Genomic DNA, 23586 nt, shown 5'->3' with positions numbered 1-23586 from the left:
ATGAGGTGTTGATTTTGTTATACAAAAACCAGAACACACTGGATTTGCACCACAACTACAGCACACGCTACCTGCCAACAGACTTTTAAAATTCTGACACATCACTTAAAACTTTATGCCCAAATACCAGAGTATATGGGATTAAAAATTTATAATATTATAAAACACAGCAACTATTTAACATGGAACCTGGTTCACTGAAAAGATTGCTTTTACTATTCTGGGGAAAAAGTGCTATTATTTGACAGAACAATTAACTGAGGCAGTTTCACAGTTTGAACACGAGTATTATACATACCCACATTTTTCATGTACTGAAAACTATAATAAGTGTCATTTCCATATCAAGGGGACCAGGGGTCTCTACTCGACCATCTCCAAATCTAATGGAATTTGGTGTGAAGGTTCTACATGGTCCTGGATGGTCATATACCAAATTTCAGTCCAGTATCTTCAGTGGTTGAAGTTTTAGGGGCTTTTAAAGAGAGAGTACTCATCTTCACATCACATACAAAGCTGCAAATGTGCCAAGTTAGCTCGGCTTTTTTAGAAGTTCTAGAAAACATTTCGCTATTTGCTTTAATAAATATAGACAACTTTATATGCTGAATCACACCATGGCAAAAATTAGGGATTTAGCCACACCTAAATATAGATACAGGCCTCTAAAGTGGCTAAAAAATTTGTCTCGGTATTCTGAGAGCCAAGGTTTGACTGACCACTGCTACTTTTCGTATGAACCAATCACACCAAAACTTCAGAGAGTTATTCCTCCCTGTGATGTCTATATGTGGATCAAATTGAATTAACATTGGATGCCTAGATGAAAAGATATGCATCTGCAATGTTGGCCAAAATTTTCTACGTGCAAATTTTAGGGTATCTTTGGGGGACAGTATCTCAACTGTGTCTCGTTCAATCCTTTTTTTCTTGTCAGAGCTGGAAAGAGCATGCTTTAAGCTTCCAGATGTATATTGTGTAATTTCTGGATGTCACGTAATGATGAGTAAGAATACATTTCAAAAGTTATTTTTTTAGCACTTTAAGAAGATAGAAAAGTGAAACACTTTGCTCATTAAGTCCCATAATTAATTTTTTTTAATTACAGTATATAAATCAGTTTCAAACATTAATTTAACACATACCATAAAAACAATATAATACACAACACAGCAAATTTGCAATACAGAAATACTATAGAGTCAGTTCCACTTTTGTGTAAACAGTTCTACAATTTTGTCAAGGACAGATTGTGGATAACTGTATTGCCTTCCTGATGATGATGTTGATGGTGCTTCTAAAGTCATGAAAATATGTTGCTCAGGAATCCAGCAGGTGTCTTTAGCAGTTGGCCAGTGGAGGGAATGAGCAGAACCACGGTGGGTGCATGAAGCTGATGAGGACATTTTGTTGTTTATGTGAAACTTCACACATGTTTCCTACCCACCAAAAATTGTCATAAATACATGCAACATATTGTCCCGGTTGTAAACTTGCAACGGAGATTATTGGAATTTCTTCATCTGCTTTGAAGGCATGACCTGTGAATGCTGTAGTTCACTGGAAACTCTGCTTGCTCTGAGCTGATTACAATTAATTTGCTTAAATTGACGATTTTCTCTTGTTCCAGATACTGTATGTCCCATGGCAGCCTTGTTCCTTAATAAGGCTGATTTTTTTCAATCTCTTCTTCTGGTACATCATCATCATCATCATCATCATCATCATCATCATTTAAGACTGATTATGCCTTTCAGCGTTCAGTATGGAGCATAGCACCCTTATAAAATTCCTCCATGATCCCCTATTCAGTGCTAACATCGGTGCCTCTTCTGATGTTAAACCTATTACTTCAAAATCATTCTTAACCGAATCCAGGTACCTTCTCCTTGGTCTGCCCCGACTCCTCCTACCCTCTACCGCTGAACCCATGAGTCTCTTGGGTAACCTTGCTTCTCCCATGCATGTAACATGACCCCACCATCTAAGCCTGTTCGCCCTGACTGCTACATCTATAGAGTTCATTCCCAGTTTTTCTTTGATTTCCTCATTGTGGACACCCTCCTGCCATTGTTCCCATCTACTAGTACCTGCAATCATCCTAGCTACTTTCATATCCGTAACCTCAACCTTGTTGATAAGGTAACCTGAATCCACCCAGCTTTCGCTCCCATACAACAAAGTTGGTCGAAAGATTGAACGGTGCACAGATAACTTAGTCTTGGTACTGACTTCCTTCTTGCAGAAGAGAGTAGATCGTAGCTGAGTGCTCACTGCATTAGCTTTGCTACACCTCGCTTCCAGTTGTTTCATTATGTTGCCATCCTGTGAGAATATGCATCCTAAGCACTTGAAACCGTCCACCTGTTCTAACTTTGTTCCTCCTATTTGGCACTCAATCCGTTTATATTTCTTTCCCACTGACTTTACTTTCGTTTTGGAGATGCTAATCTTCATACCATAGTCCTTACATTTCTGATCTAGCTCTGAAATATTACTTTGCAAACTTTCAATCAAATCTGCCACCACAACTAAGTCATCCGCATATGCAAGACTGCTTATTTTGTATTCACATATCTTAATCTCACCCCGCCAGTCTATTGTTTTCAACATATGATCCATAAATAATATGAACAACAGTGGAGACAGGTTGCAGCCTTGTCTTACCCCTGAAACTACTCTGAACCATGAACTCAATTTACCGTCAACTCTAACTGCTGCCTGACTATCCATGTAAAGACCTTTAATTGCTTGCAAAAGATTGCCTCCTATTCCATAATCTCGTAGAACAGACAATAACTTCCTCCTAGGAACCCGGTCATATGCCTTTTCTAGATCTATAAAGCATAGATACAATTCCCTGTTCCACTCATAACACTTCTGCATTATTTGCCATAAGCTAAAGATCTGGTCCTGACAACCTCTAAGAGGCCTAAACCCACACTGATTTTCATCCAATTGGTCCTCAACTAATACTCACACTTTCCTTTCAACAATACCTAAGAAGATTTTACCCACAACGCTGATTAAAGAGATACCTCTGTAGTTGTTACAATCTTTTCTGTTTCCATGTTTAAAGATTGGTGTGATTACCGTTTTTGTCCAGTCTGGTGGAACCTGTCCCAACTCCCACGCCATTTCAATTATCCTGTGTAGCCATTTAAGACCTGACATTCCACTGTATTTGATGCGTTCTGACTTAATTTCATCCACCCCAGCTGCTTTATTGCACTGCAATCTATTGACCATTTTCTCCACTTCCTCAAATGTGACGCTATTTCCATCATCATTCATATCCCATTCTACCTCGAAATCTGAAACATTACTGATCGTATTTTCACCTACATTGAGCAACTCTTCAAAATATTTCCTCCATCTGCCCTAGGCATCCACAGGATTCACCAGCAGTCCAAAATACTTGTCATTTCCTTCTTACCTCCCTTTCGAAGACTGCTAATTACACTCCAGAATGGTTTTCCGGCAGCTTGACCCATAGTCTCCAACCTGTTTCCAAAGTCTTCCCAAGATTTCTTCTTGGATGCTGCAATTATCTGTTTGGCTTTGTTTCTTACTTCAACATAACTCTCTCTGTCTACCTGAGTTCTAGTGTGTAGCCATTTTTGATACGCCTTCTTTTTCCTTTTACAGGCTGCCTTAACTGTGTCATTCCACCAAGCTGTTTGCTTCATCCTTCTTTTACACACTACTGTTCCAAGACATTCTTTAGCCACTTCTAGTACTGTGTCCCTGTACCTTGTCCATTCCTTTTCCAATGACTGTAATTGACTACATTCAACTAACTGGTACCTTTCTGAGATCGCTGTTATGTACTTGTGCCTGATCTCCTTATCCTGAAGTTTCTCCACTCTTATCCTCCTACATATGGACCCGACCTCCTGCACTTTCGGCCTCACAATCTCAATTTCAGTGCAGATTAAATAATGATCAGTGTCAACGAAGAATCCCCTGAATACACATGTGTCCCTCACAGCCTTCCTGAATTCCTGATCTGTTATTATATAGTCAATGACAGATCTGGTTCCCCTGCCTTCCCAAGTATACCGGTGAATGTTCTTATGTTTAAAAAAGAAGTTTGTGATTACTAAGCCCATACTGGCACAGAAATCCAAGAGTTGTTTCTTGTTCCTGTTGGCCTCCATATCCTCTCCAAATTTACCCATAACCTTTTCATACCCTTCTGTTCGATTTCCAATCCTGGTGTTAAAATCACCCATGAGCAGAACACTGTCCTTGTCCTTTACTCTAACAACTACATCACTGAGTGCCTCATAAAAACTATCCATCTTATCTTGATCTGTCCCTTCACAATGTGAATATACTGACACAATCCTAATTTTCTTGCTAGACACTGTCAAATCTATCCACATCAGTCATTCGTTTACATACCTTATTGCAACTATGCTGGGTTCCATTTCTTTCCTGATGTAAAGCCCTACACCCCATCGTGCTATTCCTGCTTTGACTCCTGACAGGTAGACCTTGTATTCTCCCACTTCCTCTTCTTTCTCACCCCTTACCCAAATGTCACTAACAGCTAAAATGTCCAGCCCCATCTTACTTGCAGCCTCTGCCAGCTCTACCTTCTTCCCAGAGTAGCCCCCATTGATATTAATAGCTCCCCATTTCATTACCATTTGTTTGACAAGTCGTATCTTAGGAGTCCCTGGTTTGTCAGTTAGAGGTGGGACTCCGTCACCTCCAAAGATCCGAGGCATTTTGCCCTGATTGTTGCCAGCATCATATTTACAGTACCAGGGAAGCTGGTTGCTAGCCTTACTTGCCCCGAGTCCCATTGGGTTTTACCCCTAACGGTTGAGGGACTAACGGGTGGATTTGGTAGTTTTTGCCGTATGAGCACGAAGGTGACCTTATTCCAAAGTAACTGGTACCCCGACTGTCGGGACCACTTACTTGGCCACTCATATGTTGCCCATGGTTCATGAACTAGGACATGACTACAGGAACCCACACCATGAACCACATCTTCTGGTACATAAAAAACTTTATGCCTGGAATACTATCATCACAGAATTTGGACAAATTGTATGGAGTTAATATTTGGTTATCTAAGGGGATCTGGAGACTAGGACAGGCTGCTAGTCTTTTTACTGTTCCTCCAATGCCATCACAAAGCGATTTACCGTGGCTTGTTCCAAAAAAAAAAATCCGTTTGGCTGTGATGTCAAAATCCTTTCTGTACAGACATAAATTGATGACATTTTTGAAATTCTTATACTAAGCAGCTGAACCATCACTAAAGTAATAAATGTTCTTAACATTTTCAATCTTTGTCTTTAAATACACTATTAACTTTATTTGAAATGCATGAACAGCAATGACGGAGACAGTTGATGATCATACCAATGCTAATACTGACATTCTTTGCCACTAAAATAGACAACAAATGGATGGAATGTGGCCCGAATATTCTCAAAATCTTTGCACAGCATCTTGAACAACAAATAAATAATAATTTTGACACAAAGTGATTCCATCTTAAACTGGTAGTTTTCAAAATCAGTGCCTCAATCAAATCTTCAATAGTTCTCTGACATGTCTCTAATGTGCCTCTGTTAGTAAGGACCATTGCTTATATTCCATTGTTTCTTCAGAGTCGTCATCTTTAAAAGCATCTTCAAGAAAAGCCTCTAGCTGCATTTTTCCTGGACATTTCTCCGGGCATTGCAGCATACAGTTTTTTTTATTCCAAACTGCATACAGTTTATTTCATCAAGTTTTTGTTGTCATCTTGGATGGATGTTGCTGAAGCCAACATTAATTTGACATTTTGATGAATTGCACACACACATACTGAATGTGATTCAGAAGCACCAACTGCAGTACACCATTTCGGCTTGAGCTCACAAAAATAGAGAATCTCAGTTGATTTCCATATTGCTTACAATAAGCAATGAACATTTCTTTCAGGTTACAAAGAAGTAGGCATTTCTGCTTGTTAATCTTGTCCCCGTTTATTCTCACTGCAACACAATCTTTTATGCAAGGACATAAACGAGAAAAAACAGCTTCAAAAAGGTGAGGACATTTTGTTTTACTTCAATACTGAGCTTTTTCCGTTTGCAGGTGTTGCCAAAATCCATCTTCCATCTTTACTTTCCTAGCATTCTTCACCATCTTAGTTGAAACAGCGAATTCCTTAGCCTTTTCTTAATAGTCCAGCTACTCGGGGCCGGGGTCAAAATTTGGATTTTACTGCAATTGCCTGAAGTCTGAAGCTTAATCTTAAGTTCTTCCATTAAAATGTCCACGTCTTTAGATTTTTGGCGCTCTTCCTTTTGCAGTCGAGCAACATTTACTTGGCTCACACCAGCAGCTGTGGCAATTACCTTAGTAATGCTGCCTTGGGCTTACAGAACTTTGCACTTTATGTGGCCCATTGAATCCCTTTTGCTGATCCGTTGAAGTTTTAATGGTTACTCTTCACATTGAAGTTTTAATGGTGACTCTCCAATTTATGATGATGAAGTATTAGCAGTAAAGCAAGCATCAACAACATCCGTGTCTTCAGTGGATGGTGATTCTGGCTTATTCTGGTGGGATGATTCTTTTTGGGCCACTTCATGAGTACATTTGGTACAAATTTTCCAACCAGGTTTAAAAATTTCGTTAGTCAGTAACTTCAATTTGTCAGACATTGCAATGGTTACTGGTGTTAAAGCTTTCTTCATTAGATGTTTTTCTTTACCAAGTGGGTTGCAGCAAGTCTTCTGCAGTAACTGAAATTTTGTCATCAACAAGGCATAATGGTATGGACAAATATGGACATCTTCCGTAGAATCAAGCCTAGACCTACACTGTAGAAGCTCCTTGCCCACTGGTAACATTTCCTTAACTGACTGTAGTTGACTTTTTCCACATTAAAGAGGTGATGACTTATGACAATCAGCTCTGTCTGATTCACCAAAGTAGCAGGGTGCAATGACCAGCAAGTTTGAAAGCTCATGCATATTCTGGTTTGAAGTATAGTGGATCAGGCTTCTTTGTACATAAAATATACAAATTTGCATTTCAAAGCATATGTCTGGAATACTATCATCACAGCATTTGGACAAATTGTATGACGTCAATATTTGGTTACCTTCAGCTACAACAATGATTATTGATTATTCAAACACGCAGTACTGAACACTAAGATTGTACAATGTCAACACCAAAGATTACACCGCACAGAAGACCAACACTACGAAAACTGACTATACTGAAAGCAACAATTGAAAGAGGTGATTCAGCAATGTACCACTACTGTAAGGATAGAGCCTTAAAAAACTATTGCTGCTTTGTAATGCCGATGGAAACTGAGTGACAATGCATATATGCATCACCATACGTTGTAGTGTTAAAACATTATTAAGCAACATAATGTTCCATTATGATCTAGATTTTATAATCTTAAGAGCATTTTGTTAAGTGTTATTATATTTATATTCTATACTGTAAAATAATGCAAAAACACTTCTTATTAGCATAGTCACATTCCCTAAATCACAGGCAAATCTTGTACTATTAAAAGACACAACAATTAAACATTTTTTTTACTTACAACTTCAAATTTTATTAATTTTTTGTATTTATCAATAATCCATTTTCCCTACTTTCAATAGTTATTCTTACTCTTCAATATGCAAGATCCAGAAATTACATGATATACCTTTGAAAGCTTAAGGCATGCTCTTTCCGGCTGTGGCAAGAAAAAAAGGATTGAACAAGACACAGTTGACTTATTGCCCCCAAAAATACCCTAAAATTTGCACGTAGAAAATTTTGGCCAACTTTGCAGATACATATATTTTTTCATCTAGGCATCCAATGTTAATTAAATTTGATCCACATATAGACATCATGGGCAGAAATAACCTTCTGAAGTTTTGGTGTGATGGGTTCATATGAAAAGTAGCAGTGGTTAGTCAAACCTTGGCTCTCAGAATTGTGCGATGAATTTTTTAGCCACTTTATAGGGTTTTATCTATATTTATGAGTGGCTAAATCCCTAATTTTTGCCATGGTGTGATTCAGCATAAAACATTGTCTATGTATATTAAAGCAAATGGCGAAATGTTTTCTAGAACTTTTTAAAAAGCCGAGCAAACTTGGCACATTTGCACCTTTGTATGTGATGCGAAGATGAGTAGCCTCTCTTTAAAAGCCCCTAAAAATTCAAACACTGAAGATACTGGACTGAAATTTGGTATACGACCATTTAATGCCATATAGAACTCACACAGCAAATTTCGTTACATTTGGAGAGGGCCAAGTGGGGACACATTTTAATATCAGTCCCTTTGACGTGGAATGACCCATAAGTATTTGTGTAGCTGTATCTCAAATATGTATATAAAATAGCATAAAATGTTCTTATTGTAAAGTTTGACATGTCTCCAATACATCAACATAAATTATTTGAAAATTGTAATGAAATGAATAATTACTTATCACACAATAAATGGAGTCCAACATTAAAACTGGGAAGTAAATATCACATACTTAGTATTTGTATGTCACATGCAGGGCGTTGTGATCTTATATAGGGCTTTGGGGGGGGGGGGGGATATGTTGTGCTTATTATGATTGTGACCAGCAATTTGAACTGCAACCTCAATTATACATCGAGAGCATCATCATCCATTGGAAAATAGCTGCTAGATAAAGTTCGATTTTAACAAGCTCACATAATTCAAGAACAATGTTTCTTGTTCTAACTCTATCAGACTTCACTTGAGGTCTTTATGAAAACTGAACTAAGAGGCAATAACAAGTTGTGATGAGATAAATGTCAGTACTGTAACAAGCTTGCAAGAATTGAAATAGGTGAAATTAGAGGTGGTTTGCTTATCTACAATTTTGCAAGTGGGTGTTACTACTACTTTAATTTAAGTCTTTTGGGGAATATACCCCAGTCATTGATTGATTACAAATGTAGCTCTGGTGCAGTTTTTACAATTCACATGGAAAAATCATCATAAATAGCTTTGCTGAGCTGACGAATTTCATAATCTCCTTTGAAGTTTTATTTTTAAATCTAATGTCTGTTGGGAATGCTTGTACAAGTAAATCTAATGCACCTCTCTTTGGTTGTTTACTGGTGGGTATGAATGATTGCTGCGCCAATAAGTAAACTATCACTGAATATGGTGGCCAATGATTTGATTGGGTGTTATTTCTGTCAGAGCTATTTCTCATCTCAATCTGATTATTTGAACATACAGAATTCTCTCAACAAATTGTCTAAATAGATTCATGGACTGAAAAGTTCTCCTATAAATTACATAGCAAGCAGTAATGTTAATTGATATTGATTTTATTTCATGCTCCATGGATCGAGTTGTGTGGGATTTGGAAGCACGTGAAATGAGTCATTTTTTTATATTTACAATACACCTGAAGTAAAAGTTATATTAAATTTATGTTGCAAAGCAGTGCCGCAACTATAAATTATAAACAAGACTCAGTCTTCATAGACTTGTATGTAATTATTCTCTATGAAAAGTACAAAAATCAAGTAAATACTAGGCTCCAAATAGGATATAAAAAGTAGCTACCCCACTATTTAAAATAATGGAGGAAGCAGTAGTTCTTTTTCAAATTAGCACATTTCTTTTTAATTTACATTGTTATATTTAGCTGGTATTAGCATATATCGAGATAAACTGTTAATTAATAGTACAATTAAGTTTCTATGGCTTGATTCTGTTTTCATAACGGCTACCTCCAATAGATCCATGTCCCTGAAGGTTCTCCTGCATAAGGGATCTTTAGAGCAAGAGGGATATAGGCGTAGATGCTTGTTCAGGGGGTAGGGCTTTTTCCTGCTAATTTTCATGCAACCAATTCCAGCTGTTACTTTTGCTGCAAAATATTGCTGGGTGTAGTTATTTTATACATCAACAACACGATTTTTTCCCTTTAACTTCTGTTATAGATGTAGGCCCCTATGCCCAAATATTATTTTCTGATGGCCTGGGTCCTCGCCGTTGGCTGGATGCACTGCAGGCGTTTTATTTTGTTGCGAGGCATAGTCTTCAATAAGGTCTTTTTTCACTCCTCCTTCCTTTCCTTAACAATCTTACCTGTTGCTTTGAGATCTTACATGTGAAGCTGGCAGGGGGCTTGAAAAAGTAATGTAACATTCCACGGCTTCTCCAGCTAAGTAAACAGGCCCTCTCACTAATTTTGCTGTAACGTCTATCATCGTTAGCTTCTCACACACCTGACAAGCACACTCCAACTACATTTAAAAGTTACTGTTACAAACACGACACTGTACGGCAACACATTGTTTACATCTCGACGACAACGTTGTGTGACAGTCTCTCCGTTTCAGAGATCCTATTGGTACCAGTTAAAGATCGTGATGTTGACAGTCACAATTTGAAAACTGCTTATACGACTGTCAAAACAAGAGTAAAGAAAGAAAATGGAAATACAGAAGCGTCCGATCTTACCCGTCATTAAACCACTAGTCAGAATACACTTTGCTATCTTGCATTGGGATTTCAACAACAGGTTTTCTGGTACAATTAGCAACGACACGCAGATTTTTGCTTTTGAGACTGTCTGTTGTTTTTATATTTAGCGCGCTTTATGACATGAGGTGTAGGATATTTACGAAGTAGATATTGTGTAGATTCTATTATACATTTCGGTTCCAACATTTACACATTTCTTGAGACAAGCGATAAATGAAAAAAGGGTTTTAACGTACGAATAAGTTTACTAATGTGGTCATGGATACATCGCGACCAGGTGGTAGCAGGGGCAACTGGAAACCACGATGGAGAGGACGGGGCTTTTATCCAAGAAATTCCAATTTTTACGGCAGAGGACGGGCTCAAGACAGAGGAAGAACAACATTCAGCAGTAAGTCTTGCACTGTTAATATCTTTAACAGATAGGAGACACATGCACAAGTTTTAATTTCCCATTAGGCTACTAAGAAAGATTCACACCCTTCCTTCGTCTACATCTATACTCAGCAAACCACCGTGGTGTACATAGCAGAGGGTACGTCCCATTGTACCACTCACGTATGGAGCGGGGAAGAACGATTGTTTGAATGCCTCTTTGCTTGCAGTAATGGTTCTAATCTTATGCTAACGATCACTGTGTGAGCGATATTATGTATATCCCTAGAGTAATCATTTAAAGCGGGTTCTTGAAACTTTGCTAACAGACTTTCTCTCGATAGTTTACATTTGTCCTGGATAGTTTACGTTTGTCGTCAAGAGACTGCCATTCTGGTTCCTTCAGTATCTGTAGCACTCTCCCATGGATCAGACAAACCTGTAACTATTCCTGCTGCCCTTCTCTGTGTACGTTTAGTATCCCCCGTTAGTCCTTTTTGCTACGGGTCCCACACACTTGAGCAATATTCAAAGATAGGTCGCCCGAGTGGCTGGTTACAAATCTCTTTAGTAGACTGACTGCACTTCCCCAAGTTTCTACCAATAAGGTGAAGACTACCATGTGCTTTACCCACGACAGAACCAATGTGATCATTCCATTTCATATGCCTACAAAGTGCTACACCCAGTTATAATAAAAATAAAAACAATAATAAAATTTTATTGCCATTCAGCTCATTACAACAATAGACAAAGTCAAGAGTGTACATTTCTCAGTGTACTTTAGTTTACTTGAAATGTATAAAAGTTGAAACTACATGTTGCAAAGCAGTAGGCTACTTTCATGTTTAAAAAATTTCTCAACAGTGTAAAAAGGATTGTTTACTAGTAGCGTATACAATTTGGTTTTAAAAATATTTACAGGCAATACCTTAAAATTTTTTCTTAGTCTGTTAAACATCCTTAGTTCAAGGACTGGGTAGGAGTTCTGTACTTATACGATCTATGATGTGGCATGTGTACCCATGTTCTATTTCTAGTATTATAGCTATGAATATCACTTCTCAATACAAATTTTGAAACATTGTTTCTAATGTACAACATAACGTTATAAATGAATAGGTTTACTATTGTCAGACATTGCAGTTTAACGAACAAAGGTTTACGGTGTTCAGATTTACCAGAATCAGTAATTAATCTTGATAATTTCTTCTGCAAAAATAAAATGTCATTTATGTGACTACTACTATCCCACAATAAAATTCCATATTATATAATGCTTTGAAAGGGAGCAAAATATGCTGATCTTACGTAGTTATCTGGAACTTGTCTTTTTAAATTTATAATTAAATAAATAACTCTTGAAAACCTACCTGGTACATTTTTGGAATGTAGTTCCCAGATCAAATTGTTGTGAATAGTAAGACCAAAAAATTTAGCAGTTTCTAATTCATGGTGGTTAGGGATCTCCTTCAAGCTAAAGTTCCTTGGTTTTACTTTCATTTAGCAAGAAACCATTTGTTTTGAACCATAATAAAGATTGAGGAAGAGTATTTTTGGTCAATTTTTTCAGTGTGGCTAAATCTGAGCTTTTATGTAGAAAAGTTGTCATCGGCATACAATATTGTGTGAGTTCAGTTTCCTGTGAGGATAGCAAGGCTTGCTGTTAATTACGGTTAACTTATCTGTCTGAAAATTACCCACTTATTTTGACTTTGTGTAGTAGAGTCTAAAAATATTAGGCAAGAGCAAGTCTTGTTCTCATCAGTACCTGAAAAGAAGATACAGATGAAGATTTTAATGTGAGCAACTCTCTCTTATTTTCATTGAATGTGTGGCGCCGATGAAATAGACACCAACATCAGTATGCATTTATCTTTGGACTCTTAAGCGTTAACTTTGGCTGTTCCGCCATTTTCAAGTCACTTCTTTGTGATCCTTGTATGTGTTACGGTTTATAAATGAACTATTGCTAAATGGGTGTGATTATTGGTGCAACGAACCTGAACACCCTCCTCACTGGTGACCCCAAGTTGCAACATCATCTGTTTTCGCCATTTTATTGTGTCTGCGACCTCCGCGATGGTTATTTTCGCGTGTATTACATTGACACAGCATTCGAACAATGACTTCAGCCCAGCACCTAACGCCGGATTTTGTGATCGACATGCATTGTGTTGCGGGCGATGTACACCCGCCAGGACTGCAACACGATGCCTCTCACTCGATGATTCTGCCGATTTCGCCGGACGTTTTCGAGCCTACAATAATAAGTGAGGTTAGGAGTACATATGACTCCGGCTATGAAACGCCTTTGTTTGCGCCACATGTGCCCTCCCTCATCGATTGTGCAGTTACTTCTTACGGATCTCCATGCAGTGTGGGCCCAATGCTGATTTCTGCAAATGCTTTGTCGGACAACTTACTACCGCCAAGACAACTATTTGCCATGCCGAAATCTGTGCAGTACCACGCGGATACCTGCCACGTGGCCGTAACTGCTTCGTTCATAGGTCAACCTCCTCAGCATCTGACCACGCCCTGCTCTGGCCTCGGTTCAGCACCAGCACATGCCTTCCTACTTCGATACCTCAGCCTGCAACAGGAACAATAACTTGTTATCTGTACCTGACCTCCACCTCTGTCCCACTGCTACATCTCAGTGTTTTGTGCCACGACATTCACCTTATCCGCACACCGTTTTGAGTGGAGTGACTATGAACAGTGAACATTCACACATTCTGTCCCATGTTCGACATCATTTCCCACACTTTGCTTCTGGACAGCCTGCACCTCTGCAGCCTCCCTGCAACACAGGTGACCTCGGCTTTGGTCATACGTCGAACTTTCTGCGGAGTAACACGCGTTCTCAAACTTTGAACTTTTTCTCACCTGTCGCCCCCGCGCCGCCTCCAATCGAGCTTGCGCTACCGTTCTTGGCACATCATGGTGCCTAATCCTCGTTGGTCTTCCGCGACGCATCAATCCGAACACCCTGCAACATGTTGAGCTTCCGCAACCGCAATCGACACATTATGGTGTCTCACCTGTGTCGGCCTTCCGCGTCGCGACAGATCATCCTCAACCACAACGTGTCACCTTCATGCTGCCAGCTGAACAGCCGTCGTTGCCACATCCCCTGGAGGCACACTCTCCTGGAATACTAAAGCAACAACAGCTCGATTTAGGCAGTGCCCCGACGAACTCAACTCAATCTGTTCTTCCGAACATTCTACAACACTTACCGCCGAGTGGCACCGAACACCACGACCACGCCTCGCCTGCCCCGTCTGCCACACATTGTAAACAAACCGCCTCCCGTGCTGCCAGCAGCATTTCTGTTGTCACAAATGGCACGGTTCACAAGCTTCGCCTCACGCCAGGTCCCCCGATCTCCAGTAAACCACGTCGAATTTGTCCCGAGTGCCTCTCCGGCATCATTGAACCCTCTGCCAGTAGCTGGTCTACGCTCATACATAAGACACCCAAGAAAGATGGGTCCTGGCGCATGTGCGGAGACTACCGTCGACTAAACGCACGAACAATTATGGACACCTACCCCATACCCAACATTGCCGATTTTACCAGTTCCCTTGCAGGTGCGACCACATTCTCTGTCATTGATTGCAAACGGGCCTACCACCAGATCTGCATGACACCTGAAGACCTCGAGAAGACAGCAATCACCACCCCAGTCGGGTTATTTCAGTTTCGATTGATGCCCTTCGGTCTGAAAAACGCAACCCTGACCTGGCAACGATTCATCAACGAAGTGCTATTCGACCTAAAATTCTGCTTTGCATATCTTGATGACATTCTTGTGTTCAGCTCCTCCATCGAGGATAACATTCGACATGTGCAAACTGTTATGAACACTCTCGCAGCAGCAGGCATCAAGACCAACCAGGACAAATTGCAGCTACATCAACCTGCTGTCACTTTTCTCGGTTTTCGGGTCTCTGCCGACGGCATTTCACCGCCCCCTGAGAAAGTACAAACAATACTAAACCTACCCAGACCTTCGTCATTCAAAGAGCTCTGGCGCTTTCTGGGGACGGTTAATTATTATCGCCGTCATCTTCCTCGGGCTGCGGAGATTCAGGCTCCACTGATGGACGCCTTGGCAGGCACCAACACTTCTGGATCTCGGCCTGTTCCATGGACCCCTGCTATGACTGACTCTTTCACTGCCCTCAAAAATCTTCTTGGCGAGGCCAGCACCATCGCGCATCCTCATCGCAATGCGCAGCTTTTCATCACCACAGACGCGAGCGATACTGCCATCGGCGCTGTCCTTAGCCATACAATCGACAGCCAAACTTCGCCTCTGCAGTTCTTCTTGTGCAAGCTCACCAATGCACAACAGAAATATTCCGTGTTTGACAGGGAATTGCTCGCGGTCTACGAAGCGATCAAGCATTTTAAGACTGATGTTGAGGGACGCCCTTTCTATCTTTTAACGGACCACAAACCCGCCAGCTGACCTGCCTCCTCGCTGCTTCAGGTACATGAACTTCATATCTCAGTTTACCACCGATGTCACACACATAAAGCGTGCTGACAATATAGTTGCTGATTTCCTTTCACGAGTCGACACTGCCCATTCATTGTTAGACCTCTCTGAACTGCCTAACCTCCAACCCGCCGACGAAGAAACTCAAAACCTGATTTCAGACTCTACTTCTTCTCTACACTTCATCCGCACCACCTTCCCTGGCATTTCTGATGAGATCTGGTGCGACGACAGTATGGGCACGTTGCGCCCCCACATCCCAACCATGCTCCATCGAGTTGTCTTCAGTGCATTGCATAATTTAGCCCTCCCCGGTGCTCGTGTGTCCACCCGCCTCATAGTGGAGCGCTTTGTGTGGAGAAATGTCAACAAGGACTGCCAGCAATGGGCATGCTGCTACGTCGCGTGCCAACACTGCAAGGTACACAAGTACACTTCACCCCCCCTCGGCACCTTTTCAATCGCTCCTGGGCGTTTCCAGCATATTCATATTGACATTGTCAGCCCTCTCTCCCCCTCTAATGGCTTTTGTTATGTTCTCTCGTCTATCGACCAAACAATTCGCTGGGTCGAGGCTGTCCCCCTCCCCAATATTACGCAAGAAACTGTTGCTCGATCTTTCGTCGAGTCATAGGTATCGCGTTTCGGATGTCCAGCTATCATCACAACTGACCAGGGCAGACAATTTGAGTCGGCCCTGTTCAATGGGATTTGTAACATTTGCGGCATCCGGCACATCCATACCACAGCATATCACCCGCAAAGTATTGGGCTAGTCAAGCGCTGGCACCGCACTTTCAAGATGGCTCTTCGATGCCACGACTCTCTATGGACAGAGGACCTTTTCCTTGTGCTACTCGGCATTCATACGATCTATAAGGAAGACCTCAAAGGCACAATAGCCGAGTTTGTATACTGCCAGAACATTGTTCTCCCTGGCGAACTAGTGAGCCCTTCCACTTCTCTCCCTCAGTCTGACTTACCTTCCTTCGTGGACCTTGTCAGACGCCACTTCATCAACTACCATATCCCTCAGTCCGCCAGCCATTCCCACCCTAAGGTTCATGTCCCGAAATCTCTGGACGATTGCGAGTACGTCATGCTCCGAAATGACACTGTCCGTGCTCCCCTCCAACTTCCATATACCGGCCTGTACCGAGTTCTCCGGCGCTCAGACAACACCTGTGACATCCAGATGAAAGATTAAGCTGTTACAGTCTCTCTCAACAGACTTAAACCTGCTCATGTTGAGCCTTCTTCTCCCCCCCTTCGGGCCACGACCACACAACTCACTGTCGTGGCTCACAACCCTCCGACCACTCCCTCCAGGTCGGACTTACACAGTCAATCGAGTGACTTCCAGCTCCAATCGTCAAGCTCTCCTCCGACCTCGTCCCCTACTCCGGTCTCATGCATTCTGTAGAGTGACTCCATGCTCCCCATGTCGAGCTTAGCTATGATCACGCCCTCGCCGCCGAGCCATTCGCCGGTCCCTTCGACCTCTCCTCCGTTGCCTGACTTGCCCTGTCGAGGTTTCTCACGCCCCCCCCCCCCCATCTTGAATGTGCCCTCGCTAGAGGTGTTTGTGCCTGTTCCCCCGGACATAATCCACGACATCTCAATAATACTGCTCGATTATACACTGTTCGTCATGTGTTTCTCTTCATCCAGTGCTCATGACACAACCTCCGCCATTCCCTGCCACCTGGTGAAATGTGTTCCCTTCCTTCCAGACGTCAACCTGGACATGCTTTGTGTGTTCGCCACGCCCACTGGAGACATCATCGTCGTCACTCCGTTCCACCCGTAAACCGCCGGCCTACCTGTCACCGCACGACCAGCACGCACAGTCTGACACCCGGCTCGCTTCAACAACTTCTCCTATAACGAGGCATCTCTGTGAGACGTCCAATGCTGTTGCACGCACAGCTACACGACGACTGACGCCGTCTTACTGAGAGCATTACAAATATAGCCTTTGGCTCTGTGCCACGACCTTGATGACGTCACACTTGATATTCCAGCGGCCGGCGTCTTGTTAAAACTAGAGACGCCGGCCGGCCCCCCCTGCCTGCCCCCGACCTTGAAGCGCTCACTTCCCCTGGAACATAGCCAAGGCGGTCCGGAACATGTGCCGCGGCTCACAGAGGTGACCAGAGACACTGTGTGCATCCCAGAGTGCCCCTGAGAGCTACAACACCAAGAAGAATTGCTTCTCGGCTTTTGACAAGATCAATGTGTAGTTTTTTTATTGTTTAAAAAAAAAATTCACGGGATATAAAGGAAAAGATTAACTTTATTAATTTCTATAATAATGTGTTATATCACCAATAAGTTTTACTTTAGCACATCTTCAACCACCTTTAGCCCAAACAGAAACACTCTCCTGCTCATTTATTTTCCTATGATTCCTTGTCCTTATCGTAAATGGCATTGTAGAGGTAAAATATGATGAACTCGTATCTTTGTTGAAAACTTCTCCAACATGATAGGTACGATAAGCTATAACATCTCTGTTATTAAATGCTTCCCGGCTCGCTTCAACGACTTCCAGCTGACCATTGTACGGCTCCACGGACCACCCTTGCCGATGCCATAGTCCCCCCCCCCCCCCCCGGCCTTTCAAGGGGGGGGGGGCTATGTGGTGCTGATGAAATCTCAACACCAACATCGATATGCACTCATCTTGGGACTCTAAGCGTTAACTTTGGCTGTTCCGCCATGTTCAAGTCAGTTCTTTGTGATCCTTGTATGTGTTAAGGTTAATAAATGAACTACTGGTAAATGGATGTGATTATTGGTGCAACCAACCCGAACTCCCTCCTCAAATGAATAAGAGATTTCTGATGTTTTCATTGGACCAGCATCAAGCTACTCCTGCATTCCAATCGCTGACTGAGATTCTGAAATTTCTTAAAAACGAGAAGCAGGGTCATTCCATGTCAAGTGTCCCAGTTTAGATGATGATCCCAGCTCGACCATCTTCAATTTTGATTAAATTTGTACAGAATGTACCTGAGGGCCCTACATGAACTTATGCAAAGTTTCAGGCTCACCTGTAACTTGGCTGAAGTGTCAGTGCCATTCCCGTGAAGACCACTTTTACAGAGACCGAAAAGTCATGAAGAAATCGTCAACTTTGGCATTCCACTGTTCCTAATGTAAAAGAGCTAGACTCTTGCTTCTAGGTATAGTGGTACAACTTTGTGTGCTCTACACACAAATGTTGCAAGTAGAGTTCAGATAGCATTTGGCATGATCTCAGTTCATAGTTGGCAACAAATCATGTCATGAGAAATCTGCCCCATAGTTTAATGATGCATAAGTAGTGGAGAAAGTGTGCTATGGACCTGGTCTTTTGCCAAACTACTGTCTGTCTGGGTGTTGAGTATGTCACAAATTTTGGCCTGGCTTGTGTGTTTAATTACTGCGCTACCATCCTGTAAATTTGCTAAAAAACATGAATGTATCAACATATACCCGTGTTCAAAGTTATGTGTCCCAAAATGGACACCTATCACATTACATTCATTAACTCCATTCAACAGAGCACATTTCATTCTATTAGAAAAACCTATTTTCATTTTGGTGTCTCTTTGGTAAGGTGAAAAAAATTCGCCTAAACTATTGACTTTTTTGGTAATTCAGAAAATACTTGCGTTGGTCCATGGTGGCTATGCTACTACCAATCTCAAGACTGGTAACCCCATCACCAAGGGGCCATGCCCGATAGCCATGCTAAGTCATCCACGGGTGGGTTTCTTTACTGCAGGTTCCCAAGCCTGTAAGTGGGTGTCTAGCAGGTTCCCAAGCCGGAATGCGAATATCTAGCAGGTTCCCAAGTCTGAATGTGGGTATCTAGTAGGTTCCCAAGCCTTTTTGGGTCTCTCTGTGGTTCCCAAGCCGTAATACAGAATTCTTCAATTGTTAAATGTTTTAAATTTTTTGCTGATGTCCAAAACTATTGCTTCCGGCAAAGTGTATTGCCACGCCATCATTGAAGCAGCTGGGGCTGGTATGACTGCCATTATCCGTTATTCTGGGTTCCAGCTTATGTCTCTTCTAGTAGGCCAGTGAAATGATTGAGCAGTTCCATGAGATGAGGATGCATGAAATTAATTAAGGCATCTTTTTCTTCACATGATACTTCACAGATGTTTCCTAGCCACCATTTTCTATCATAAACGTGAGCAACATTGTGGCCATGCTGTAGTTCATTAATGGCAACATGTTTAGTAGCAACTTTAGCATGTCGGTTAACATTTGCTATAAAGGACAATGTATCGTTTGATACTCTGTGAATCTTAAGTCGCTTTTCATCAGTTGGCACAAAATGGTGATGGTCTCTTGTACCAGACACTGTACATCCATCCTCAAAATGTTTCTCTTGATCAATTTTTGCATATTTAATAATTTAATTTTTAATATAAATAAATTCAATGCCATGAACATTTTTCAATATTCAAACAGATCAGTTGGTGTTAAGATTTGGTTGTCAATTGGGCATTGAAGGCTAGCTCTTGCTACTAAACACTTAACTGTGCCCCCAGTTCCGTCACATGGTGATTTCCCATGGCTTATTCCAAAAAAATTCCATGCTGCAGCAATGCCAAAATCTTTCTGATGATGGCAATGATTTAGGAAGCTCTTAAAATTTTTGTATGGTGCTGCAGAACCATCACTAAAATAATGAATATGCTTAATTTCTTTAAAAATGCACTTAAGGGATTTGATCAAGTATGTTAAAAACACATGCACTGCAACTGTGTCATGTCAGAGGCAATCACTGATTATGCAGTAGCTGACACTCTTTAGGTCTTCATTACTTTTGTAGTAAATGACAAATGGATGTATTGTTGCTTGACTATTTTCCCAATGGAATCCCTGCACTGACTGCATCTTAGACAATAAAGGAGTAATTTTCTGCAAAATCCATTAATATAATCAATTCTCCTGGTCTGAGACCTTCTTTAGTGAACTGCAAATGCTTGCTCTGATGTGGTGAGGAGAAAGGGCCAACAGTTTTGTAACTAATAGTTCAATGAATTCTTCAACTGTCATTTCTCTGGTTTCAAGCGTATCTCTATCAGTGTGAGGCCATTGTTTGAACTGAATTCTATCCTCAGGATCAATATCTGCAAAAGCACTTTCCAAATATTCATTTAGAGCTTTTGTTCCTGGACATACTTCACAGCGATGAAGCATACAATCCTTTGTTTCCAAATTACAGAAAATTTTGCTCAGTAAAATTTTGTAATCTTCTTTTATTGGGCTATGTACCAACATTAGTTTAACATCACGATGAATTGTGCAGAGACAAACTGAATGTGAACCAGCTGTGCCTACAGTCACACACCACTTTGGCCTTAATTCACAAAATTTGGAAAATCCAATTTCCGGTCCATTTTTATTGCGTTACGCAACAAATATTTCTTTTGAGTTGCTCAGTAATAAGTATTTCTGTTTTTTTAAAACTTTTCCCCATCTATCTGAACAGTAATACAGTCCTTTTTGCTGGACAAATCTGACTAAACTCTTCATCATAAAAAATGTTCTATGACTCTTGCCTTCACATCCTCAGAAAGCTTTTTGCCACATTTACCTTTGGGCTGTGCCAATATTCCCTGTTCAGCTTTTAGCTTTCTAGCCTTCCTTACCATTCTTTCTGAAACACAAAATTCTTCCATAGCCTTTTTGATAGACCATCTTATTATTTGATATTTGTAATTTTTCTTTCAATTCTTGGATCAGCTCAATGTAATCTGAACAAGTCAAGCATTGCTTGCTTGTGGATGGTTGCTCCAATTCACTGGGATCAATTGTCTTAATAATTGCACCTTCAACTTGATGTATTTTGCACTTTGCATATCCTTTTGTATCCCTTACACCAATTCGTTGAAATTTTAATGGTGATATTCCAACAGATGTTAAACTTTTGTTCAAATTGTGACCAACATTAGACTCATCATCTTCATCTGACTGATATGTAATGTCCTTTTGTGAATATTTCAGTGTATCAAATTCTTTTCGACAGGAAGGGCACATTTTTTGGCCTGGTTTAATATCAGACATGGTTATCCTTTTTAGTAGGTTAGCTATTTCTATGTTGATTGACCGCAAGCTTTTTCGTGCAGTGTGGTTTTTCTTGCCAAATGGGCTGCAGCATGATCTTTGCAAAAATTCAAATCTTTTTAGGAGTAAAGCTTCATGATGGAAACATAGTTGAGTATTTTCAGTAGAGTGTAAACCATTCCGTCTAGTAAGTAATTCTTGTTCTTCTCAGGAAAGTTGCTTTACAGCTTTCAGTCCTTTTAAGGCACTGTATGTCGTTAAATGGCATGGGGAATCAGTATTTACAAAACTGCATACATTAACTTGATCTTGTTCTTCCATTTTAGCAACAACCTGATATGCTTCAGACACTAAACTCAAATTGTCGAGTCCTAAATAAAGAAAAGAAATAAAATTAATAAGCATTCAGCTTTCCAAAAATTATGTAGCAGTCTCTAGTACAGTTAAATGGTTAAATTTAGCAATGAACCTGTCAGAAATGGGTTTAAAATCACTGAATAAACAGCAAAATGAATATTTAAATAATGAAGACTTAATCAACAAAATTCCAAATTTTAGGTGACATTTTTGCACCTTACCCAAAGAGACACCAAAATGAAAATAAGTTTTTCTAATAGAATGAAATGTTCTCTGTTGAATGGTGTTAATGAATGTAATGTGATAGGTGTCCATTTTGAGATACATGAATTTGAACACGGGTATATGTTGATACATTCATGTTTTTTAGCAAATTTACAGGATGGTAGCGCAGTAATTAAACACACAAGCCAGGCCAAAATTTGTGACATACTCAACACCCAGACAGACAGTAGTTTGGCAAAACGCCAGGTGCATAGCGCACTTTCTCCACTACTTATGCCTCATTAAACTATGGGGCATATTTCTCATGACATGATTTGCTGCCCACTTTGAACTGAGATCATGCCAAATGCATTGCTTTCTGAACTCGACTTGCAGCATTTGTGTGTAGAGCACACAAAGTTGTACCACTATACCTAGAAGCAAGAGTCTAGCTCTTTTACATTAGGAACAGTGGAATGCCAAACTTGACGATTTCTTCATGACTTTTCGGTCTCTGTAAAAGTGGTCTTCACGGGAATGGCACTGACACTTCAGCCAAGTTACAGGTGAGCCTGAAACTTTGCATAAGTTCATGTAGGGCCCTCAGGTACATTCTGTACAAATTTAATCAAAATTGAAGATGGTCGAGCTGGGATCATCATCTAAACTGGGACACTTGACATGGAATGACCCTGCTTCTCGTTTTTAAGAAATTTCAGAATCTCAGTCAGTGATTGGAATGCAGGAGTAGCTTGATGCTGGTCCAATGAAAACATCAGAAATCTCTTATTCATTTGAGGAGGAAGTTCGGGTTGGTTGCACCAATAATCACATCCATTTAGCAGTAGTTCATTTATTAACCTTAACACATACAAGGATCACAAAGAACTGACTTGAACATGGCGGAACAGCCAAAGTTAATGCTTAGAGTACCAAGATGAGTGCATATCGATGTTGGGGTTCACACAATCAGTGTTTTCGGAAACTGTGTTGATTGGCATTGAGGCGGTCATTCTGTTTAAGATACCTCATTATGTTTGAGCTCAGACTATGTTCTAAGATTCTACAAAAAATCAATGTCAGGGATATTGAGCAGTAATTTTGTGGATCATTTGTACTATCCTTCTTGTCCACAGGTATGACCTGTGCCTATTTCCAAGAACTGGGCTTGGTTTTTTGTTCAAGGGATCTACGATAGGTTATAGTGACGAGGAACTAACTCAGCCGTAAATTCAGTACAGAATTTGACAGGGATTCCATCGGGGTGTGAAGCTGTGTTCAGTTTTAAAAGTTTGGGAGATTCCATGGTGACTCGTGTTACATTTTGAAATAAGTGTTTTATTATGATGACTTATCAATCCATAAACCGATTCTTGTGTAAAACATCGTTACAAATTGTGTTATTCAGGAAAAGATCTTAGAAGTGTTATTTAAGCAGGGAAGAGCATTAAAATTAAAGAACAAGAATGTAATTTATGTTGTAACTCATGTTAAAAATTTGGGACATCTTATTCCTAAGGCGCATTTTACGCAGTACCTTGCTAATCTAAGCAGTTGCAG

General features: G+C 40.6%; 2 protein-coding genes across 6 annotated transcripts in view; one reads left to right on the top strand and one right to left on the bottom strand.

Moving 5' to 3' along the window:
* LOC126195294 (RAB6A-GEF complex partner protein 2) overlaps positions 1 to 10378 on the bottom strand; it is a 93589-nt gene extending 83211 nt beyond the window's left edge. For 2 of the 3 annotated variants that reach the window (XM_049933855.1, XM_049933863.1), the window contains exon 1: positions 10107 to 10377. In XM_049933855.1, coding sequence (XP_049789812.1) covers positions 10107 to 10228 — 122 coding nt within the window. In that variant the 5' untranslated portion in view covers positions 10229 to 10377. Of the gene's footprint in view, positions 1 to 10106 lie in introns of all 3 variants that reach the window. The other variant, XM_049933846.1, reaches the window with a different exon arrangement.
* A 97-nt stretch (positions 10379 to 10475) lies between these two features.
* LOC126195277 (DNA helicase MCM8-like) overlaps positions 10476 to 23586 on the top strand; it is a 180482-nt gene continuing 167371 nt past the window's right edge. Inside the window, exon 1 of one of the 3 annotated variants that reach the window (XM_049933825.1) lies at positions 10476 to 10896. In XM_049933825.1, coding sequence (XP_049789782.1) covers positions 10764 to 10896 — 133 coding nt within the window. In that variant the 5' untranslated portion in view covers positions 10476 to 10763. The remainder of the gene's footprint in view (positions 10897 to 23586) is intronic. The other 2 variants (XM_049933816.1, XM_049933834.1) reach the window with 2 other exon arrangements.

This window comes from Schistocerca nitens, chromosome 1 (genome assembly GCF_023898315.1).
Source record: "Schistocerca nitens isolate TAMUIC-IGC-003100 chromosome 1, iqSchNite1.1, whole genome shotgun sequence".
Lineage (NCBI taxonomy): Eukaryota > Metazoa > Arthropoda > Insecta > Orthoptera > Acrididae > Schistocerca > Schistocerca nitens.
The sequence above is the reverse complement of the archived record's forward strand: the minus strand, read 5'-3'. Positions and strand labels throughout refer to the sequence as shown.